This window comes from Denticeps clupeoides, chromosome 5 (genome assembly GCF_900700375.1).
Source record: "Denticeps clupeoides chromosome 5, fDenClu1.1, whole genome shotgun sequence".
Lineage (NCBI taxonomy): Eukaryota > Metazoa > Chordata > Actinopteri > Clupeiformes > Denticipitidae > Denticeps > Denticeps clupeoides.
Window position 1 is genome coordinate 4,177,285 of NC_041711.1, and position 20,480 is coordinate 4,197,764.

Sequence of the window (20,480 nt, forward strand, 5' to 3'; positions counted from 1 at the left end):
GTCAATAGTCATCTGGTCACTAACATTTGCAGATACAATGCAGACACAATTGACTAACCATTGTGGCTTTAGGGTTTTGTCATAATTACACATGCCCACATAATATTTTTAGCACATTCTTTATGTCTACATTGTAAATTCTTCCACCAGTTGTCACACTGCAGTGTTTAAAATCAGTGTGTGAATGCACTTCAATTCATATTGAAATGCTTGCTGGAAACATTTTTCTTTCTTTCTTTTTTTTGGCATCAGAGAACATACTTACAAGAGCATAAACTGAAAATGTTCATGAATTATATTCCAGCATTTCAGAAAAATATGAAAACATTTTGTCAAAACATTTCCTGCTTTTGAGTCAGTTAATTTTTCGGTACTTTTTAGAGTGCACCAAAAGGTTCCACATGGTTAAAATACCATCATGAAGACATGGCAGATCACAATTAAACACTGATCATAACACACAGCAATGTACTGATGCTTTGACTCAGCATTTATGTTTCTGTGACATAGTCCATTCTGTGAGAGTATGAGATCATGAGTTTCAGTACTCATGAAATGTCTTCATTTATGGGAAGGCAAAATGTTCCTTCAAACTTACTGCAACTTCACAAGCATAATATATCTTCATTCTGTCACACACTTGCATTGGTAAATACATTGCTGGATTGCTGCGCATTGCTATTCGTCCAGTAATGAACTGTACTTTCATGTTATATATTGGGCCGTGTGGTTCGAGTGAGTCAAAGTGCATCCATGAAAATTTTTCTAGAGCAAGTTAAATTCTCAAAGCAAATTATCAAATATTCAAGTTCAATCATGCAGAGGACCACAGTGGACCCCTACTGCAGTTTCATTGCAGGCTCATTGGTTCAGCAAACATTATGCATATAACCGGTGTTGAAAGTAAAATGTTTATCACTGGTGATATATCTTCCAAGATTCAGAAGTGCACCATGCACTTTTTATGTTTATATGTAGACTTATTAATTTATCCTATGAAGTGCTGCTAAATACAGGTTCATAATATTTCTGCACGGTCTTCCTGCAGTGCAGTGCATTGATTACATTTATTTTGCAGCAAATCTCTACAGTGTGCAATCTACATTGTGAACTGCAGTTTACTACAGATAAAGATCATGAACAAAAATCTAACATTTGGTGTGTATATATGTATTTACAGATCAGATACAACTTCCTTTTGCACTCTTTTGTTTTATCAGCCCTCTTCAGACTGCATTGTGGTTCTGTCTCTGAAATGTTCCATGTGTGCAAAACAAGCAGTAAACTCTCATTGTAGTTTTGAATCATCAATCACACCACACAAACCACATATATTAATAAAACATACTTTATAAAGTGTGTTTTATCCATAAAGTGGATAAAACAAAAATATTCTATTTGTATTTGTTGGCATAAAATGCTAATAACAATATAAAGAGCACATAAGGAAGCCAGGTGTGTTGTACTGACTTGGGGACACCATAACATGCCCATGTTATCCTCACAGTGTCATGCTCAGTTTTACATCATAACATATTTCCTGCGCCAGTTTTTTTTTTCCTCACGTATGAATTGCTTTTACTGCAATAGAGTGTTAGAATGTGGTAAGCATCAACAGTAAATTCAAAAGTGCTGACCAGAGTGGAATGTGTCACTGCGAACTCATAGCTAAACCTCTTCTTATCTTTCTAACTCCTCTGCACACGCACCAGATAAAGCAGTGGCACAATTTCCACTGGATGTGCCGACAAAAACAAGCTTACACTGTGGGATACTTTGCAACAATCTGAAGCAACCACCACCATTGTCATGCTATGCATCCAACACACACACACACACACACACACACCTTTAATGTGTTTTAGAACCTGTACAATATAACTGAAAGACAACTTGACTTGCCCACTCTTGCTTGTAAAAGTTATTCCAGATCTGTCAGATTGCTTGGTGATCTCTTGTGCACACCCCTCTTCAGGTCACCCCACAGATTTTCAATTGGATTTAGATCTGGGCTCATACTGGTGAAGTCATTGTTTTGTTGATTTGTATTTGTGCTTGGTGTCATTATTGTGTTTAAAATGGTGAGACCCATCTTCTCCAGCATCCAGCAGAGGCCTGCAAGTTTTGGAGCAAATGTGACTGGAATTTGGAACTGTGTATAATCAGGTATTTGGAACTGTGTATAATCCTCGCCCTTGACCAAAGTGCCTTTTGGAATTGTGGCCAAAAACTTCAGCCTCGTGGCTGTGGCCAAAAACTTCAGCCTCGTGGAATGTGTCATAATACATTTTCCCAAAAAGAGCTTGCAATCCTCCCCAGAGTACAGACTTATATGGGAAATAATTGTAATACTTTTTTTAGTGAAGTGATTGTCACATGTGATACACAGTACACGGTGCACACAGTGAAATTTGTCCTCTGCATTTAACCCATCACCTTGAGTGAGTAGTGGGCAGCCATGACAGTCGCCCGGGGAACAGTGTGTGGGGGACGTTTGCTCAGTGGCACCTCAGTGGTTTCGGGGCAGATCGGGATTCAAACCAGCAACCTTCTGATTACGGGGCCACTTCCTAATCAGAAGGTTGCCGGTTGTCGCAACGTAGTACTTGTCACATCCAGTGCTTTCTTTCAGTGTTGCTATAGATCTCTTGGCAGCCTCCCTGACCAATTTTTGTCCCTGTCTTTTCATCAATTTATGAGATAAAAGATGAGGCAAGTGCACCATTGTCCCATATTTTCACCACTTCTTGATAACGCTCTGTACTGTGTATGGCCAATGCTTTGGAAAAGTACTGTATCCTTCTAATGCATTTTATGTAACCTGCTTATTCTACATTTTCTCTTGCAGATTTGTTTTGTTTCTATTGAATATATTAATGCAACTCAGCTCCAAAATCACTTTCCACCATTGAACATACCTGCAATATTACCAACAAAAGCAACTCTAAAATGCACCACTCACTGCAGAGTTTCCTTTTGTTTGTCAAAAGCACAACGTAATTACACTGCCTTACAGGTTTCTTAAAACTGTGGTTTACATACTGTAAACATTGCAGAAAAGAAACCCAGTAGAATATAACATGGTGCCACATCTCTAAATACGAATAAGCAGGCCCGGAAAGTGAGTGTAAAATATCAATGCTATTTTACTCATTAAAAAAAAAGGAATTTGTCATGATGGCAGGACAGAGCAGGTAAAAGGCGGATGCAAATGTGCAAAAAAGCACAAGCGTGTACAGAGACAGGGAAACGACCAATGACCTGACAGGGACATGGTACAGTAGGCATACATTTATACTCGTAAACACAGATGGACACAGTCAGGAAATCAGGAACAACATGGAACTCTGGACTGGAACACGGAGAACCATGACAGATATGTAATTATGCAGACACAGGTGTGCGGTGAAAAAGTGAGCAAGGTGCCACCAGAAACTTGGCAAATAGTGAAAAGCGGCGTTTTAAACATGCTTTAGATAATTCGAGCGTATTGATTGTGTGGAAATGATCCAATCAGTGTGTGACTAAGTGAAGAAGTTATGAGTCATTCATTATGAGTTATGAATTGGTGATTTAGTAATGTGTGACAGAGGGACGATGTGAATGAATGAGTTAAAACGGTGGATTCTGAAGTGGGTGAGGATGAGGGAGTGTGTGTGTGTGTGTGTGTGTGTGTGAGTACGTTTTTGAATGGTTGGATGAATAGGTGAGGGATTGAGTGAGAAAATGTGACTCTGAGAGGAGGTGGGTGAAAATGGTGTCTTTGATGGATTTTCTATTGAACTCAGTTAGCATATTTTCCATGCTGAGAACGATTTGAATGCTTTTGTTGTTCATGTTCTTTCCATAAAAGGGATTGAGTCTTAGGGGTGCATCTCCCACCCACTACTCCTCCAGTTCAAATGCAGTATCCGAACACAAAGATCAGCTGTAGGAAAGACCCCATCACTGTGGCTGCACAAGATACCACAGTAACCAGAAGAGCACGCCAGCAAAGTGTGAGAGAAAAAGTGAAAACTGGAGCGGTGTGGCGTTTTTAACCCAGATTTGAGGCCGTGTTTTGAGAACCGACGTATCTGACGCCGCTTCTTGGTTTCCTGAGCAAAGATGGAGGTTTAATCACCATGACTACAAAGTCTTTAGTCTTTTTCTCAGCCATTTCTCAGTTTATCACGTTTAGACCAATGCAACAAGCACTAGCACTCATGATAATATGATTAAATTGTGTACACCTCTGATTGATGGATGGCTGGGTGGCCCAAATGGTGAGTAAAATGGAGATTGGGGAGGAGAGAAATTGAGTCACTGCAACCATCATCATCATATTTCTCCCTGAAAACAACCTCTGCCCCCAGACGTCACTCGGCAATTACTGGTATAGAGCGTGCATGAATAAATCATCGTATTAAGCATATTTAAATGATCTAAGCCCACCAGTGAGAGATCGGCCCCATGCTTCTCAGTCGTTGCCATGAACGACTGACGGAGCCGAGAGGGGTGGACACATTCCGGAAAACAACGGGACCCTACTGCAGCTGTTATTGTTTATGAGAAAAAAGGCATTAAAAGTGAAAGAAGAAAGGAGAGGGATTCCGTGGGAGAGAAGGTCTCCCTCACTCCGTCCTCCTCACCCTGCCTCTCATTTTCCGAGTTGCGTCAGTGAGAGGAAGCAAGAACCACATCAGAGCCCGAAGTCAGGTGACAAGGGAAGAGAAACTACCTCTTCATCTCATCTCTTCATCCGTCCCCACAAGGGCTTTTATTCACCCGTTCTCACACCCAGACCTCAGAGAACAACAAGCAAGCAGAAGAGGCAGAGACGGACAGAGACAAAGAAACGCGACTGCACGAATCTGCGAGTAAAATGTCCAACGTGCTGCTGCTTCTTTTGGGGATGGTGTTCACAGTGGCAGGTGAGACATGAAGAAACTAACAATGAAAAAAAATAAATATATATGTATATATGTATGTTTTTTTTTTTTATGCACATTTATCTGCATAAATCTGCAGATTACATTTACATCGGTTATTAATTTTTCCTGGTATGGGAACTCTCGTTTCTTGTAACTCTATGAATCTGCAGAGAAACAGCATTGGGGGAAGGCCCCGTATTCAGACAGATTTTCCAGAATTAAAATTCAATTCCATTCTTTGCACGCGTGTGTGTGTGTGTGTTCAGGTGCTGAAAAGTCTGAAGTGGTGGTTTTGGAGGGGACGACGGCCGTCTTGCCGTGTGTGTTAGATCCACGGTCAAAGCAGAGCGGCGCCATTCACTGGACCAAGAGTCGTGGAAGGTAACTTGCCCGCTGCTCGACCTCCCTCTACCGTAATCGTCCGTTTTGGTGGCCTTCGGCGGTGATGACGCTTTTTCCTTCAGCGACCTGACCTCGCTGTGTCGGAGGCAGAAGAGTGGGCTGATGTACCTCAACGTGGGCCTCGTTCAGAGGGTCCGCTGCTCCCGCTCTGAACTAGGCGACTGCAGCCTGCACATCAGCAGGGTGACCGCGGAGGACGCTGGAGAGTACAAATGCACCGTGCAGGAGAGGGGACGGGTGACCACGACAGACGTCACGCTCAGGGTCATCAGGGGTGAGGCATCCCGGCACCGTCAGGGTTAAGGGTGGAGAGGGTCCCGGGTGACTGGCTCATTCATTCGTTTGCAATGCTAATCGCTGCCCAACATTTCCCCGCTTCAGTGTCTTTCTCCACCTCCGAGCCGCTGGAGGGGGGCTTTCTGAATGTGAGCTGCTCCGTCACCCCATGGCCCGAAAATGCTAAAATCAAGTGGCTGCTCAATGGCAAGGAGAGGCAGTCGGCCATTTCTGGAAGTCGAGGCAGGGACACGGAGAGAAGGATTTCCAGCGTGTCTCAGAGCGACGCGGGAAACTGGACGTGTGTGGTCCTCACACCAGTTAACAGAAGCTGGAAGGTTCTTGTAGAAGCCAGTGAGCTACTGAAAGTAAAAGGTAATTAAAAAAAAAAAAAGACTACATATGATATTCTTTCACATTCAGGAGGGAAATGAAACTTTTTCTGTCTCCCATTCAGGGATAGAAATGCCTCAGAATGACGCAATGATGGTGTACGCTGCCGTCGGCTCCTCCGCCGACCTGCCTTGTGTGTTCACGGAGGGCTTTTCTCCATATAACACAACCTGGACCAGGCTCTCCAAGGGAAGCTCCGCTGGACAAATTCCTTCCTCCCATCTTGTGTATGTCCCTCTGCCCACCGCGCCGAGAAATTCCTCCATTCCCTGGGACCGGTCGTTGAACGTGCCAATGGTAGACATTGGGGACGGGGGTCTGTATATGTGCTCAGCACGGGTGCAGAATCAGAAGATGGAGAGGAAGATGGAGTTGGTCACAGTGCAAGGTGTGATATTTCGAAAAAATAATTTTTACAATGAAAAGATTTTTAAGTAACAGATATTCTTACGCTTCTCTTTTAGTTTCATCTAAAATAAAACACAACACGCTCACCCTGACCTGTCACCTCAGCAACCCAAAAGAGGTCACGAAATATGAATGGGTGCGTGTGACCTACGACATCCATGGCACTGCCTCAGTGAGGTTGGTGGGGGCGTTCAGAGACCTGAGCCTGGCGAATCCAGAGGAGCAGGACGCCGGCGAGTTGGCATGCCGCTATTACGGGAGCCGAGGACTGCTGGGAAATGTCACCTACCACTCACACACGATGGGTGAGTGTGCCTGGCCGCTTTGAATAATGTCATGCGGTGTTGTTTACGAGCGAGCTGATGGTCGGCTCTCCGGTTCGTGCAGGTGGCCTGTACCGAGAGAAGGGGAGCAGTTCTAATAAGGGCGCCATGGTGGTCGGCTTTGGTATCCTCAGCCTGTTGGTGGTCCTGATTGCCCTTCAAATGTACAGAAACCACAGAAGGGTAAGTTACTGGAACACTGACTTTTCTGTTTAATATCATTTCATAATCATGTCATCTTTTATCATAGTACCATTATACACTCTAAAGTTACCAACATTTTACACCATTATTTTTTTGGACATATTAAGGTATAATAGGTTAGAATAAGGTTGATCTTTATTGCTGAAGAATAGATTCACAGCTCACCAAGATTCAAGGGGTCACGGAACAAAAAGACTGAAACACCCCACATACCAGCGCAGAATGATAGCTACACCGTGGTTCTGAACATCTTTTAACATTGCCACCTCTCTGCCTGCAGAGGAAGATGATCATGCCCTACCCAGCGCTGGAGACTATTGTCCACTCCAATGCCAACGAACAAGAGCGGAACAGAGCCAAGCAGAAGAAGGGCAGCTGTGACAGATAGTTCAGTGTGAAGTGCATGTGTGTGTGTGCGTGTGTGTCTGAATGTGTTCTTATATGGTGTATTTACAAGGACAAACAAATGTAGCACTTCTGTACATATTTTATATTTTACTACAGCCCTGAGAAAAACACATTTCCATGTTTCCTTATTTTCCATGTATTTTATGGTATTGTACATATTACATAACAATAAACTATAGAGCCATTCTCTATTGTATATTATATTCACACAAACTCTTAAGCACATTTTTGCTCCTAGAATGACATTTTCAAACAAAATATAAAAAAGTAAAAATTTAACTAAACGATCTTTTCAACTAAAAAAATATTTAAATATTAAATAAAAAAAATAACTGTAGTTCAAATGTCCAAATAAAACAAATATAAATATTCATACTTATACAGAATATGTTATAATGCATTTAAAGAAAGATTATTCTTCTCATGACTGAGAGAGCAGTGAGGATGATAGTCAGCGACAGTGAAGTTTACTCACCCCAAAATCAGATTTTTGTGAATGTGTTAGTCACAGAAAGCTCAGAAAATGAGCAATAATATATACATGCAACAGGAGTCCGTATATAATGAGTGGTGAAGGAGACTGGGAGGCCAGAGGTGTGACAATTCAACTAAAAAGGTCACTTTTCCCAAAAGAAAAACAAAATCTATAAAACAGTAATTTTATTTATATATATATATATATATATATATATATATATATATATATATATATATATATATATATATAAATTATACATTTACAGCATTTGTAAGTAAACTTTTTTTCTACTATTAAACTTACATGTTTTGTTCATTTGTGATTGCTGATCTGCAAACTTGTTTTTTACAGTTGTAGAAATTAAAGTATTTCAAACTATTAAAGCAAGGTAGTTCTTAAAATAATTAAATAATCGTATTATATTACACTGCATATGTATTGACCAGAACCTCTGAACCACTGCTGTTAATAAAGCTATTGAAAATGTATTCACGATATATTTTTTCAAAGACTGAATTTCTGAATGAGCACAAAGCCGCATGTTCCTTTAGCCAGCAGTCAGTTGCCTTTAGGGGTCAATGCCATCAGCAAATAGAACGGCCAGCATCCTTGTATTGAGGATTCACAGTTCTGCACGTCTAGCCCTTACGTATTCACCATCATAATTATCTCAGTTAGACCAATGATACATATCTTTCTAAATAACACTGCTGCAAAGCATGTGATCAGTTGATGGATGAAGCCTTTAAAGCAAGTGGCTCTGCGTGCTTTAGACCTCGCTGCATTGGTGCTGATGATTCAGCGTTTTATCCAGATCATCCCACTCGTCATCAAAGTCCAGAAAGTCTCCATCGTCAAAACACCAGCCAGGCCAGTCAACGCTGGCACCCTCCAGGCGTACGGGGCTGAAAGGAAAAAGAAGCCGAGAACTTTAACAGAGTTTCCATCATGAGAAAATAAAAAATGGCCTTTTACTCATGCGCTTGAACCATTAAGTTTAAGTAATTCTAAAGCAGCAACACACCCACCCACACACACACACACACACACGCACACATATAAGAGACGAGCAACTGTACCAGTTCTCTACCAGTGAAAAGCATATTTCATTGTCACCAATGGAAAAATACAACGTAAGTAAAGGCTATTTCTAGATTTCCATTCTTCTGGTAATTATTTCCCCTCATGAATATGCAGTACATGAGAAAGAGAGAAAGACGAACGGAAAGAAGACGTTTCATAGCTACTTTTCACCTTGAAAAAAATTATAAGCCAAATTAACTTCAGAAAGAAAATAATATTTATTTCAATAGGGTTACAATACTTGCTCCTCATGCAGCTTACAGACATAAACTGGTTAAGTGCATCATGCAATTTGTATGAATAATGTATGGAATAAAGTATCAGATTATAATTTTAAACGTTAAACCTGCTACTTTGAAGAGCAACACATATGAAAATTTGGCAAATTTCCATTTATTACACCCCAATTTAATCACTACACCCCAATTTAATCTAGTCTTACCTGGACTTTCTCTCATCATCACTTCCATCTACATTGCCTTCTTTCCATCCAGTATGGGGCTTTGGGACCTGGAGCATCTTCTCAGCGTCTTTTTCTTTATAGCTGGGTGATGGGGAAGGTGTGGAAGATACAGGGGAAGCAAGAGGAAACTGACTGTCCGAATGAGCAATGTTCTTCTCTTTCCATCGTCCTCTCCTTCTCACCCCTTCTCGCTCTTTGGCGCGGTCCAGGAGGCCCTGGAGGGGTGAGTTTGGTGGCTGGGAGTCAATAGGTTGTGGAGAAGGGATAAACCGGTCTGACTGTTCACCTCTGTGGTTTTGGTCCTTTGCTGAGACCAAGCTGGGGGCAGATGAGATTCTCTGGTTCTTCAGATTTGACCTCTGGCCAGGGTCTCTCTTCTCCAACTCAGACTCAGAGAACGTTCCCAGGTCAATGGACCGCCTCTCGCCAGAAGTGTTCCAGTTCACACCATGGTTGTTTTGTTTCAAGGACCCCAGTGTGAAGACCATGTGTGAATCATCTGCCTTCACTTTCTTTAGGCTACTAGAGCCCCCAGAATTCAGTGACGCTCTGCGTGAGGCCTGCAGCGAAACGTTGGCCGGAACTACCGGCTGCCTCCTGCGTAAACGCGGCGAATTCAGCTTTCGCGAAAAGTTGGAGGACTGCGTCAAACAATCCTCCTCACCGGGTCCTTGGCTGATCGTAGAGTCTGGCCTCGTGCTCCATTGGGCCACGTTCTCCAGCGGTTGGTGAGACCTGTGGTTTACCGCGAATGTGAAATGATTGGGTAGATCGGGTTCAGATGAGGGCTCACCGGACCGATTCCACGTGGCCCTCCTCTCCTGAATGCCTTGTATTAAAATCTCCCGGGATTCTGTTTGGTGCTGCTCACTGTTCCTCCTGGAAGCCACTTGGTTTCTGTCTGGCGCCTGGGGTTGTGATGGCGTTTCCTTGTTCGGTTGGCTGCTTGCAGGGTGATTGTTGGTGCTGCCCAGCGACAGGGCAGTATATGTAGTCATTAGCTCCGTCTCGTCCTCAGGTTTGATGTCCACTGGTGACGTTAAGGAGTCTGTGTCTGCCTCTCTGTCATCTGTTCTCTCGTTCACCCCACCTTCTCTCAAGTACTTCAGTGACTCCTGTTAATTAGCACAATTGATACAGTATATAAGTACACAAGCAGTAATAAATATATATATGTGTGTGTGTTTGTGTGTGTGTTGGATATATATGGTTATGGATATACAGATATTGTTGCATTTGTGCATCAGGAATCTTTGTGCGACTGGACTGTCACACATTGTACCTCCACTTTCTGCCCAGCCAGCATCCAGACCAACGGCACTTCACCTTTACAATCCACTCAAGCTTTGGGCATGGCCAGTTCCAGGATTTGGAGAAGGCTTGGTTGCTACTGGCCACCTTCATTACTAACGTCACTGGTTTTTAGCTATGAACCATCTAACATGTATGATGCTGAAAGGACAATAAAGTTCAATTGGACTTGAACTTGAAGAGGCTTTGCTGATGCCAACAGGGGGCACTAGTACGTACATTTCTACTAGTCACTAGTACACCGAAGGAGACAATGTGCTGTTGAAAGGGGGTGTCTTACCACCAGATATTATACAGTGAGTGCAGAATTATTAGGCAAATGAGAATTTTGTCCACATCATCCTCTTCATGCATGTTGTCTTACTCTAAGCTGTATAGGCTCGAAAGCCTACTACCAATTAAGCATATTAGGTGATGTGCATCTCTGTAATGAGAAGGGGTGTGGTCTAATGACATCAACACCCTATATGTGCATAATTATTAGGCAACTTCCTTTCCTTTGGCAAAATGGGTCAAAAGAAGGACTTGACAGGCTCAGAAAAGTAAAAAAATAGTGAGATATCTTGCAGAGGGATGCAGCAATCTTAAAATTGCAAAGCTTCTGAAGCGTGATCATCGAACAATCAAACGTTTCATTCAAAATAGTCAACAGGGTCGCAAGAAGCGTGTGGAAAAACCAAGGCGCAAAATAACTGCCCATGAACTGAGAAAAGTCAAGCGTGCAGCTGCCAAGATGCCACTTGCCACCAGTTTGGCCATATTTCAGAGCTGCAACATCACTGGAGTGCCCAAAAGCACAAGGTGTGCAATACTCAGAGACATGGCCAAGGTAAGAAAGGCTGAAAGATGACCACCACTGAACAAGACACACAAGCTGAAACGTAAAGACTGGGACAATATCTCAAGACTGATTTTTCTAAGGTTTTATGGACTGATGAAATGAGAGTGAGTCTTGATGGGCCAGATGGATGGGCCCGTGGCTGGATTGGTAAAGGGCAGAGAGCTCCAGTCCGACTCAGATGCCAGCAAGGTGGAGGTAGAGTACTGGTTTGGGCTGGTATCATCAAAGATGAGCTTGTGGGGCCTTTTCGGGTTGAGGATGGAGTCAAGCTCAACTCCCAGTCCTACTGCCAGTTTCTGGAAGACACCTTCTTCAAGCAGTGGTACAGGAAGAAGTCTGCATCCTTCAAGAAAAACATGATTTTCATGCAGGACAATGCTCCATCACACGCGTCCAAGAACTCCACAGCGTGGCTGGCAAGAAAGGGTATAAAAGAAGAAAAACGAATGACATGGCCTCCTTGTTCACCTGATCTGAACCTCATTGAGAACCTGTGGTCCATCATCAAATGTGAGATTTACAAGGAGGGGAAACAGTACACCTCTCTGAACAGTGTCTGGGAGGCTGTGGTTGCTGCTGCACGCAATGTTGATGGTGAACAGATCAAAACACTGACAGAATCCATGGATGGCAGGCTTTTGAGTGTCCTTGCAAAGAAAGGTGGCTATATTGGTCGCTGATTTGTTCTTGTTTTGTTTTTGAATGTCAGAAATGTATATTTGTGAATGTGGAGATGTTATATTGGTTTCACTGGTAAAAATAAATAATTGAAATGGGTATATATTTGTTTTTTGTTAAGTTGCCTAATAATTATGCACAGTAATAGTCACCTGCACAGACAGATATCCTCCTAAAATAGCTAAAAATAAAAACAAACTAAAAACTACTTCCAAAAACATTCAGCTTTGATATTAATGAGTTTTTTGAGTTCATTGAGAACATGGTTGTTGTTCAATAATAAAATTATTCCTCAAAAATACAACTTGCCTAAAAATTCTGCACTCCCTGTATAAACCTGATTATCTGAAGTATGCTGCTGCTGTGGTGGTGGCGAGGAGGTCATTATTCTGTGAGCTTGTCCGAAAATGTTGTTTTTAGTGAACTTCAGGACCGTCATATATTTATTTTTACTGCACATTAATTTATTAAGAAGTGCAGAGCTGTACAGTGGCTGTGACTATGACTAAGGATCAAATTAGAATGTAGATAGACGATAGACGAAGGCTGAAACTCAAGTTGTCTTCATATGTTCTGTGCTGCAGGACAGTACCTGTGCATTGTTTATTGCAGAGATCCAGTTGGTGCAGTTCTCGGCACTGACGGCGGAGACAGCGTACACAAACAGAGAGCAGCCAAGATCACTCACTTCAACTAATACAAAGGTTACTAACAGAGAAAGACACACACAGGAGAGAAAGACACAAAGTTCATTTCACATTATACTGGTAGAATTGCTTAAAAACTCCACACCACACATTTAAATAAAGGAATAAGATGAAATATGCCTGCTCCAGATCAAAAGCAAAATGAACATGAATGAACTCACGGGGATTAGTTAGTGCTCAGGGTGGGGCTGTAATGTGAATTGTACTTATAACGTATGAAAAAGAATAGCTTATGCACATTGTGTACTGTGTACACTTAAAGTACTTTTTCATTTAAAAATAAAAATGAATTTAAAATGGGGAAAGTATTCAATTATCATTCACCAATAAACACAATCTCAGCTTAGAAGGGGACCACACACACAACACTGCATAACACAAGCAGATTTTTTTAAGGGCTACTCTCCATTATGGATGTGGTCGTGCTCTTACAGCCATCTTTGAGAGCAAAGCAGCGTATTCTGTCCAGGGCCAGCGGGGGGCGCACCACTTTCAGCTTCTCGGACTTCTTCTGTGCTTTGGTGACCAAGACGACATCAGAGAAGAGCAAAAGCACTGCATCTATCTGAGGAAACACATGAATCCATTGAAATATGCCATTAAGTACACAATGCTAATTATATTCATTCTCATAACACAGCGGACGTCCCTGTAGTTTTCCAAGCCTGCTCCTGGAGGAACATCTGCCCACATATCTTCACAATGCGCCCCACTTGTTATTAGGCCATGGAGAAACACCTGAGCCTAACTAAGGTAGGGCTGGACGTTGCTCCTTGACCAGGGCTGGGAAACACTGCTTTAGAGCAACATGAACTTAAAAATGTCCCCCCCGGGGGGACAGATTGGACATGTCCCCCCCGACATAAATATATATATTTACATATTCATGCTTGTTGAACGCACAATACTTAAAAATACACTGCTTGTAACAAGTGAAACAATCCTCAGTGGTTCAGTCCAACGATCTGTTTCTCCGATGGGAGGGACTGATGCTGCTCACATCCAGAGTGCACTGCAAACTATGTATATAGTTTAATGCATTCAGCCATGTTTTTAGTGCATGAAAACTGGATATTGATCACTACACTTGTTCCAACAAGCACAACACAGGACACATGAGGCTACATTTCAGCTCCTTTGCGCGAAGTCTGGCATGTTTCACATAGACAACATATATTGTTAGCTTAAGCAGCGTGATGGAGGGCTTGTTTGACCAGGTTGGAGGTGCTCATCAGGATCTTGTTGGTGGTGCCGGTGTCTTCATGTGAAGCTGAGAAGAGCGCAGATTGAAGAATTGGCTTCGTGCTACTATGGTCCAACATTTGGATCTTTTGTTTAGAAAAAATGTTCTTGTCTACTAGGTGGAGAAGTGTTTAAGTGTGATACAGAGCATTGTAGGCATGGTGTGTTGAGAGATGGTTGTTCAGTTCCAATGAAGATACATTTATTTTATTTATACACCCTCCATTGCACTTTTATCATTTTAATGTATAAACTTTGCTGTTGTTGCTTGTTACCAGTTGAATAAATACATATTTTTGAAGAATTATAGTTAGGTTATTCATTAAATTTTTTTCTAATTTAGAACTGATTTGAGCTATTAGTTCTTGTTGAGCTGCTGTAGTGGAGATCAGACCAGAGTTCATGGTGAACAAATATATTCTGTTAGGTTGTCTATGGTGCAGCTAACTGACACCTTCCACTCTTAGTATTACTGGTAGAGCATCCAAAAACTTTACTTTACTTTATTTTTACTTTACTTTATTTTGCAGACGCTTTTATCCAAAGCGACTTACAGGAGGTAAAAAACCTGTAGACAGGTAGCACATGGACTATATTATAAACAGATATTATTTAATGTTATATAAGGCATTTAAGAAAGTGTCAGCAGCGCATGAAAAAAGTTTTTTTTTTTTTTTTTAAATGTCCCCCTCAGGAATTTTACTGTTTACCCCCCAACACACACACACACACACACACACACACACACACACACACACACAAATGATTAGGGATTTTCGCCCCTGTACAAGACCAACCTTGCTGTCCTTCTTTGCTCGGATCCTAACAGTGTCCTCCAGCAGAAGCTTGCGAATTACTGTTGGACCCGCCCCTTTTACTGGACTCATCAAATCAAAGGAGCAGAGTTCTCTGACGTGCTGTGGCAGACATGAATGACATTGTTCTGGTCAACACAGAACTTTCTTCTTTCCATTTGCTTTCCTGATGTCCATAAATCTTTACCTTGTCTATTTCTTCATTCACACCTTCCAACAAATCGTATCCTTCTATCTTCTGAGCGCACTGGGACAGTGCAGCCTCCTCGCCTTTCAGTCTCAGGTAGTCATTGATGCTCTCCAGAAAATTATTAACACTGTTCAGCTACATGAAAGAAGAGAGAAGTCGTAAACGTATAGGGGATTCACAGGTTGCCCAAACCATGTACGTCACAATTACACAACCTCTGACCAACTCACCATCCTTCTGAGTACGGTCTGGTTGTGATCACCTTCTGTGGTCTTCAGAATGGCCTTCAGGAACAGGGGATACTTGGTGATCCTCTGATGAGGTTTAGCCTGCATGTCGCCCAATCTCATTCGCTCACACTGTGGATGAGTCTCCACCCACTGTTTCAAGGAGACAAAATAATAATATCATCTCACTATAAAAAATGGATTTCAGAATGCTTGTGGTTGGTCATATTGTGATGTGGTAGTGGCTTATCAGATGGGCTGGGAGAAAAAAATGAAGCGATCTTTGTACACTCTTTCTTTACAATGAATTGGGAAAGATGATGGCGAAAAACACAGGGAGAAACGTGGCCACTGGAATGGATATATTCTTGAGGATTCTTGTTTCTATACGGAAACAGTAATATACTATGAAAATGACCTTGTTATGAATTGTTATAATTATGAAATAAAAGAAATGTTTTTTGTCTATTCTACTGGGAATTATTACTAAAAAAAGAAACTAACACTACTTTCATTGACTAAAACTAGACTAGTTTTACTAGATAGTAATGGATCATTCTGACTAAAATAAGACTAAAACACTCAAAATTTTAGTCAACTGAAACATGACTAGACTAAAATCAGTATGGACATGACTAAGAGTAATAAAGACTAAGTGACATATGGACCCAAAAACTAGACTAAAACTAAAATTATGACTAAAACTAGAATTATGCCAAAATCTTCTGTAATTTGGACATAATATCATGGATTTACATATTAAATGAAAGTGCATACATTATTTGTAGTCCTAGTTTCATGGTTTCAGGAATTGTTCACTTTATGAACAATATCGAGTAATGGTGGTGTGCTATAGATCTTCTGTCATTCATAAATTAAACGTAACTTGTTCCATGAAAAATAGTGCACACTGTCCACTAGCTATAAGTCATTTTCCCTGTCCATTCTTTGAAAATACTACGATGATGTGCAAATTTTCTTGAAAGATTCTAATGCCACAAGCATCGTCATTGTCAGAGATAACTATGCAAATAATGGAACATTTTCTTTGCCCATACGGAAGCTATAATTCATGGGGACGTGTGCATAAAACCACAAAAACAAAGCAGATAAGTGACTGAAAAAGGCATTCTGCTTCTGACGGCACGATGGGCGCCACTGCTGAGTAACCGTTAAAAAAAACCTCCCGAAAGCAGATCTCTGCCACGCCTCTGTTTCCAGTCATGATCTCAGCCGTCTGCTGTGACATTTTACTTGTCTGCAGGTGAAGCAAGGCTTCATAATGATTAAAGGTTGCTTTACTGTGAGGTACGTCATGAAATGGGGGTTCAGCTCCATCTGCTGTCGTGTAAAATCCATGGTCTTCTCCTCCTCCAAACAATACTGCTGATACGGGTGAAAACGGTCACCAAACTATGAGGACAGAGCGAGGAAGACAGAGAAAGAGGAAGAGGGAAGGACAGAAATGAGGAAGAAAAATCTTTCTGTGGGTCACGGAATCAAATTCTGGCATTCAGGGTTTTGCACAAACCTGCATGCAACCAGCTTCAATCTTCAGGGGGTCAAAAGGTCTCCCTGTCCGACGGACTTCCTGCAACATGGGGTACATCACTTCCTGCCAGAACCGTTGGTGAGCGCTGAGGATGGATGGAAGGTTTGAAAATAGCTTTTCAGGGGGAACCTATTGGGGGGAAAATGAGACACAGAAATAGCAAAAAAAAAAAAAAACAGATAATGTCCCCCTCCTACACAGACTACAGCTACATGTGTTTTCCACCCTCTCAGCACATGTTTGACACACAGACTAGCTGCACAAAGCAAGAAATGTAGACATCCCTCTGGGTTCTGCTGCCGAATGAACAGAATGCACTACGACCAGTGATTACTGACCTCTTGAAGGAATCCATTCTGCTGCAGATAGGTCAGTGCAGAAATCACTAGCTAGAAAACAGGAATTGGACATGAGTCCAATGTGCATGTAGAAAAGGATTTCCAAGTTAATGTGTGCCTGTGTGTGTTTGTTGACCCACGTCGGTGATGATGGTCAGCTTGTTAATGTAGGCCAGCTCAGTGTGGAGCAACTCCCACAGCGCCTCCTGCTGATACTTCTGCGTCTTGGACATCTTCTGGATGGAAAGAAATCCGCAGAAACAGTCAGAGAAGCAGCATCTGCGTGACTTCGAACATTATTTCTCAGATAAACTCCACATTTCACTCAGCAGCCTGGCAGAACTGTCATTTAAAACCCGTTTAATCTCTAACTGTGTACATGAACATGCGCTCTATAATAACAGGAGTCCCTGCATAGTCCCTCTCTCACCCAGTGAGTGTGAACCAGGTCCGTCCAGTTGTCCTCCAGTGTGTGTGGCCCGTCCCCCCACCGCCAGGTTAGATCTGCTGGAACAGGGAAGGATCCTAGGACCTGATGCAGGTTAGCTTGATCCTGAGAGGGGGGCTGAGGTGAAGAGGATGGGGTCATTTGCATTAAATCCACCAGGACGATCGTCCCCAGAATGTTGTCACGCTGATGCAACCTACATCAGTGGTGAGAGCCTTGTCAGGTGATCCCTGAGTAAACAGCATCTGTTTCATTGGCGCTCTTGAGATGACGTTTGTGGATCCCTTGCTTATTGTCGCAAAGCCCACAGTCCTCAGCTTTTGTCTTTTCTGTATGAAAGAAAGTCAAGAAATCGAATTCTATGGTGAAAACACCACTATGGCTGGCTTTTATAGTGAACGGCAAGATGTTTACCGCCGTTGATCACTGCCCATGAACATGACTTCAAATTCAAACACTACACAATTTCGTAATGTCTTTGTGTCCCATATAAAATAAACCGGTAAGACTGATTGACAAAAAAAAGATAAATAATAATGCACCAGAAACTACTAAGGCTTTTCAAATAATCCACGAAGCACTCTGCACTCCACAGATATTCCATCTTTAACAGCCATTTTCAGCTACCAGAGTCACCTTTGATCAATTTCATTTCATTTTATATGAAATGAAATTGGGGGGGACAAAAAAAAAAAGCACAATCTGAAATCACCCTAAACAGAACAGCTCTAACAACCAATAACAGCAGCGTGATCGTGCTGATCAACCAGTAAAACTAGCTGGACAGTGCTGACCAGCACATTCATTTACATCGTGGGGGCTAATTTAAGGGCAGGATTATTCCAGCACCGAGGTGCCAGACCCGAGAAGAGTATGGAATCATATCTTGAGCAATGAGGCGACTAATCAGCAGTGCAGGAGGGTTGGAGGGGGCGTGGTACAGTCTGGTACAGTATGAGGCAGTAAGGTGCTAGACATTTGTGCCAATAAAAAAAACATCATATAATTTTGTTATCCCCATTAGCATCACCGATCCCCCAACACATGCCATTTTAAAACTGTGCAGTACCGAAAATGTGAAAACCGAAACCTGAAACAGTGGTTGGCCCAGCATGTCAGGGAATAGACCCGTAATCAGAAGGTTGTGGGTTCAAATCCCTCAGGTGCCACTGAGGTGCCACCGAGCAAAGCACCGTCCCCACACTCTGCTCCCCGGGTGCCTGTCATGGCCGCCCACTGCTCACCAAGGGTGATGGGTTAAAAGCAGAGGCCACAATCACTTCACTTTCACTTTACCTGGCCTGCAGTCGTATTGGATCTATGTTTCTCAGTTGTCATCCGGGGGCCGTTGGGCAAATCCGCTTTTGGCAGGACTCCATCCACCACAGAGTCCCCCTCGTCTCTCTCGGCCTCCTTCGACGTCTCTGACCCATGGTCTCTGCCGTCTGTTTCCTCGGCTGAGGCAGCGTCTGGTCCAGTGATCTGGTTCGGTACCTTTGAGGCCTTGCTGTTTACATGCACGGTGGGAAAGAAACGGCCGGGGCGATGGCATGAGGACACAACTCGTGGCAGATGATATGCAGTGTTGGAAAGGCGGAAAAGACACAAATACCAGAGATGCTGCAAAAACAAAACACTCATAACTGCGATAAGATCAACTGTGAACGTGAAGAACCGGCTCATGGAATCAGACACAAACTCATTAAATATAAAATCTATTCAATACCAAAAAAGAACTCAAATAAATCAAATAAAAAACTTGACCATTGTGCTAAGGGCAGATTAAACACAGCCACAGTTTGGCATTCAGATCACGAAAGGTCGTTTAAACTGACTGTGTTACATAGACGAAATCTAGTGTCTTTCAGAAAAAAAGGGGGAGGGAGAAGGATGAGTGAACCAAAAAAAGCAAGTACAGGTTTGATGAAGAGGTAAACCCACACTATCTATGCCCATCAAAATCCCCGGCTTCGCTGACGTAGGTGTCTGCCATGATTTATGGTTAATGAATGCTTATACACGCGGATGTTGTAAAAAATCAGTCCAATCAGTCAATGCAAGACAGAAAGATGAAGATGTAAATCTAAGCTATGAGTTTAAATTTCAGCATTTATACTCAGTAAAAAAAACTGTCTAAATGTCTGACCTGCAACACAAAATGCAGAGTTGTATCACTTTACCTGGGTTTAAGTAAGTCCATCTTGGTCAGACAGTCATATTTGGCCTCCCCAGCGGGCTCCCTATCAGAGATCCTGGCAATTCCTTGCCTTCTTTCTCACCGTGCCTCTCTCTCTCCCACCCATCTTTGTAACTCGACTGACAGGAATGACTGGCTTTTTAAAAAGGCCAACCTTAGCCAGCACCCATTAACGAATAGAAAATTGTCAGTGAGAATGAACTGCACAGCATAATCTCTCTGATGACTGACATCCAACTGGTGCAAAGATCACGGCAGGAAAAATTAGGTATGCAAAAAAAAAAAAAAAAAAAAAAGGCATTTTGAGGTGCCTTTCAGTACGTATTTTCACCATGTGAAACTGAGTGATCTGCCCTGAACAGGTCATCTGCTGACCTACACCGAGAGGCAGACACCATGTCGCAACCGGCACTTTTTCAGGTCCTTTTTCTGCAAATACAGCCGAACGAAGGAGCCAGATGCTGGCGCGGAGGGCAGGGCTAGGCAACGTCAGACAAAATGGCGATGCTACCAACAGAACAATGCAGTCTGGCAGCATACCAACTGCAACACACACCCAGAACACGTCACGACAAATACTTAG

The 20,480-nt window shown here is 42.4% G+C and overlaps 2 protein-coding genes across 4 annotated transcripts; one reads left to right on the top strand and one right to left on the bottom strand.

Moving 5' to 3' along the window:
- The first annotated feature begins 4,718 nt into the window (after positions 1-4,718).
- On the top strand, positions 4,719-7,531 carry lag3 (lymphocyte activating 3). Its single transcript, XM_028982012.1, has 8 exons — positions 4,719-4,913; positions 5,180-5,294; positions 5,378-5,589; positions 5,697-5,966; positions 6,049-6,372; positions 6,449-6,697; positions 6,780-6,898; positions 7,200-7,531. The coding sequence occupies exons 1-8, from the start codon at positions 4,865-4,867 to the stop codon at positions 7,305-7,307; spliced, it is 1,446 nt and encodes a 481-aa protein (XP_028837845.1). The 5' UTR covers positions 4,719-4,864; the 3' UTR covers positions 7,308-7,531.
- A 570-nt stretch (positions 7,532-8,101) lies between these two features.
- plekhg6 (pleckstrin homology domain containing, family G (with RhoGef domain) member 6) lies at positions 8,102-20,012 on the bottom strand. Of its 3 annotated transcripts, none has more exons than XM_028982009.1 (15): positions 19,881-20,012; positions 18,997-19,207; positions 17,901-18,029; positions 17,683-17,817; positions 17,393-17,485; positions 17,253-17,303; positions 16,894-17,043; positions 16,665-16,775; positions 15,366-15,515; positions 15,133-15,270; positions 14,928-15,047; positions 13,321-13,453; positions 12,774-12,889; positions 9,331-10,466; positions 8,102-8,710 (listed from the first exon to the last, which is right to left on the bottom strand). In XM_028982009.1, exons 1-15 carry the CDS (start codon positions 19,898-19,900, stop codon positions 8,575-8,577), a joined length of 2,829 nt encoding a protein of 942 aa, XP_028837842.1. In that variant the 5' UTR covers positions 19,901-20,012; the 3' UTR covers positions 8,102-8,574. The 3 variants fall into 3 exon arrangements, with proteins under 3 accessions (XP_028837842.1, XP_028837841.1, XP_028837843.1); XM_028982008.1 differs by having other exon boundaries at positions 17,393-17,488; XM_028982010.1 differs by having other exon boundaries at positions 17,393-17,488; positions 18,997-19,203; positions 19,881-19,940.
- Positions 20,013-20,480: the final 468 nt, after the last annotated feature.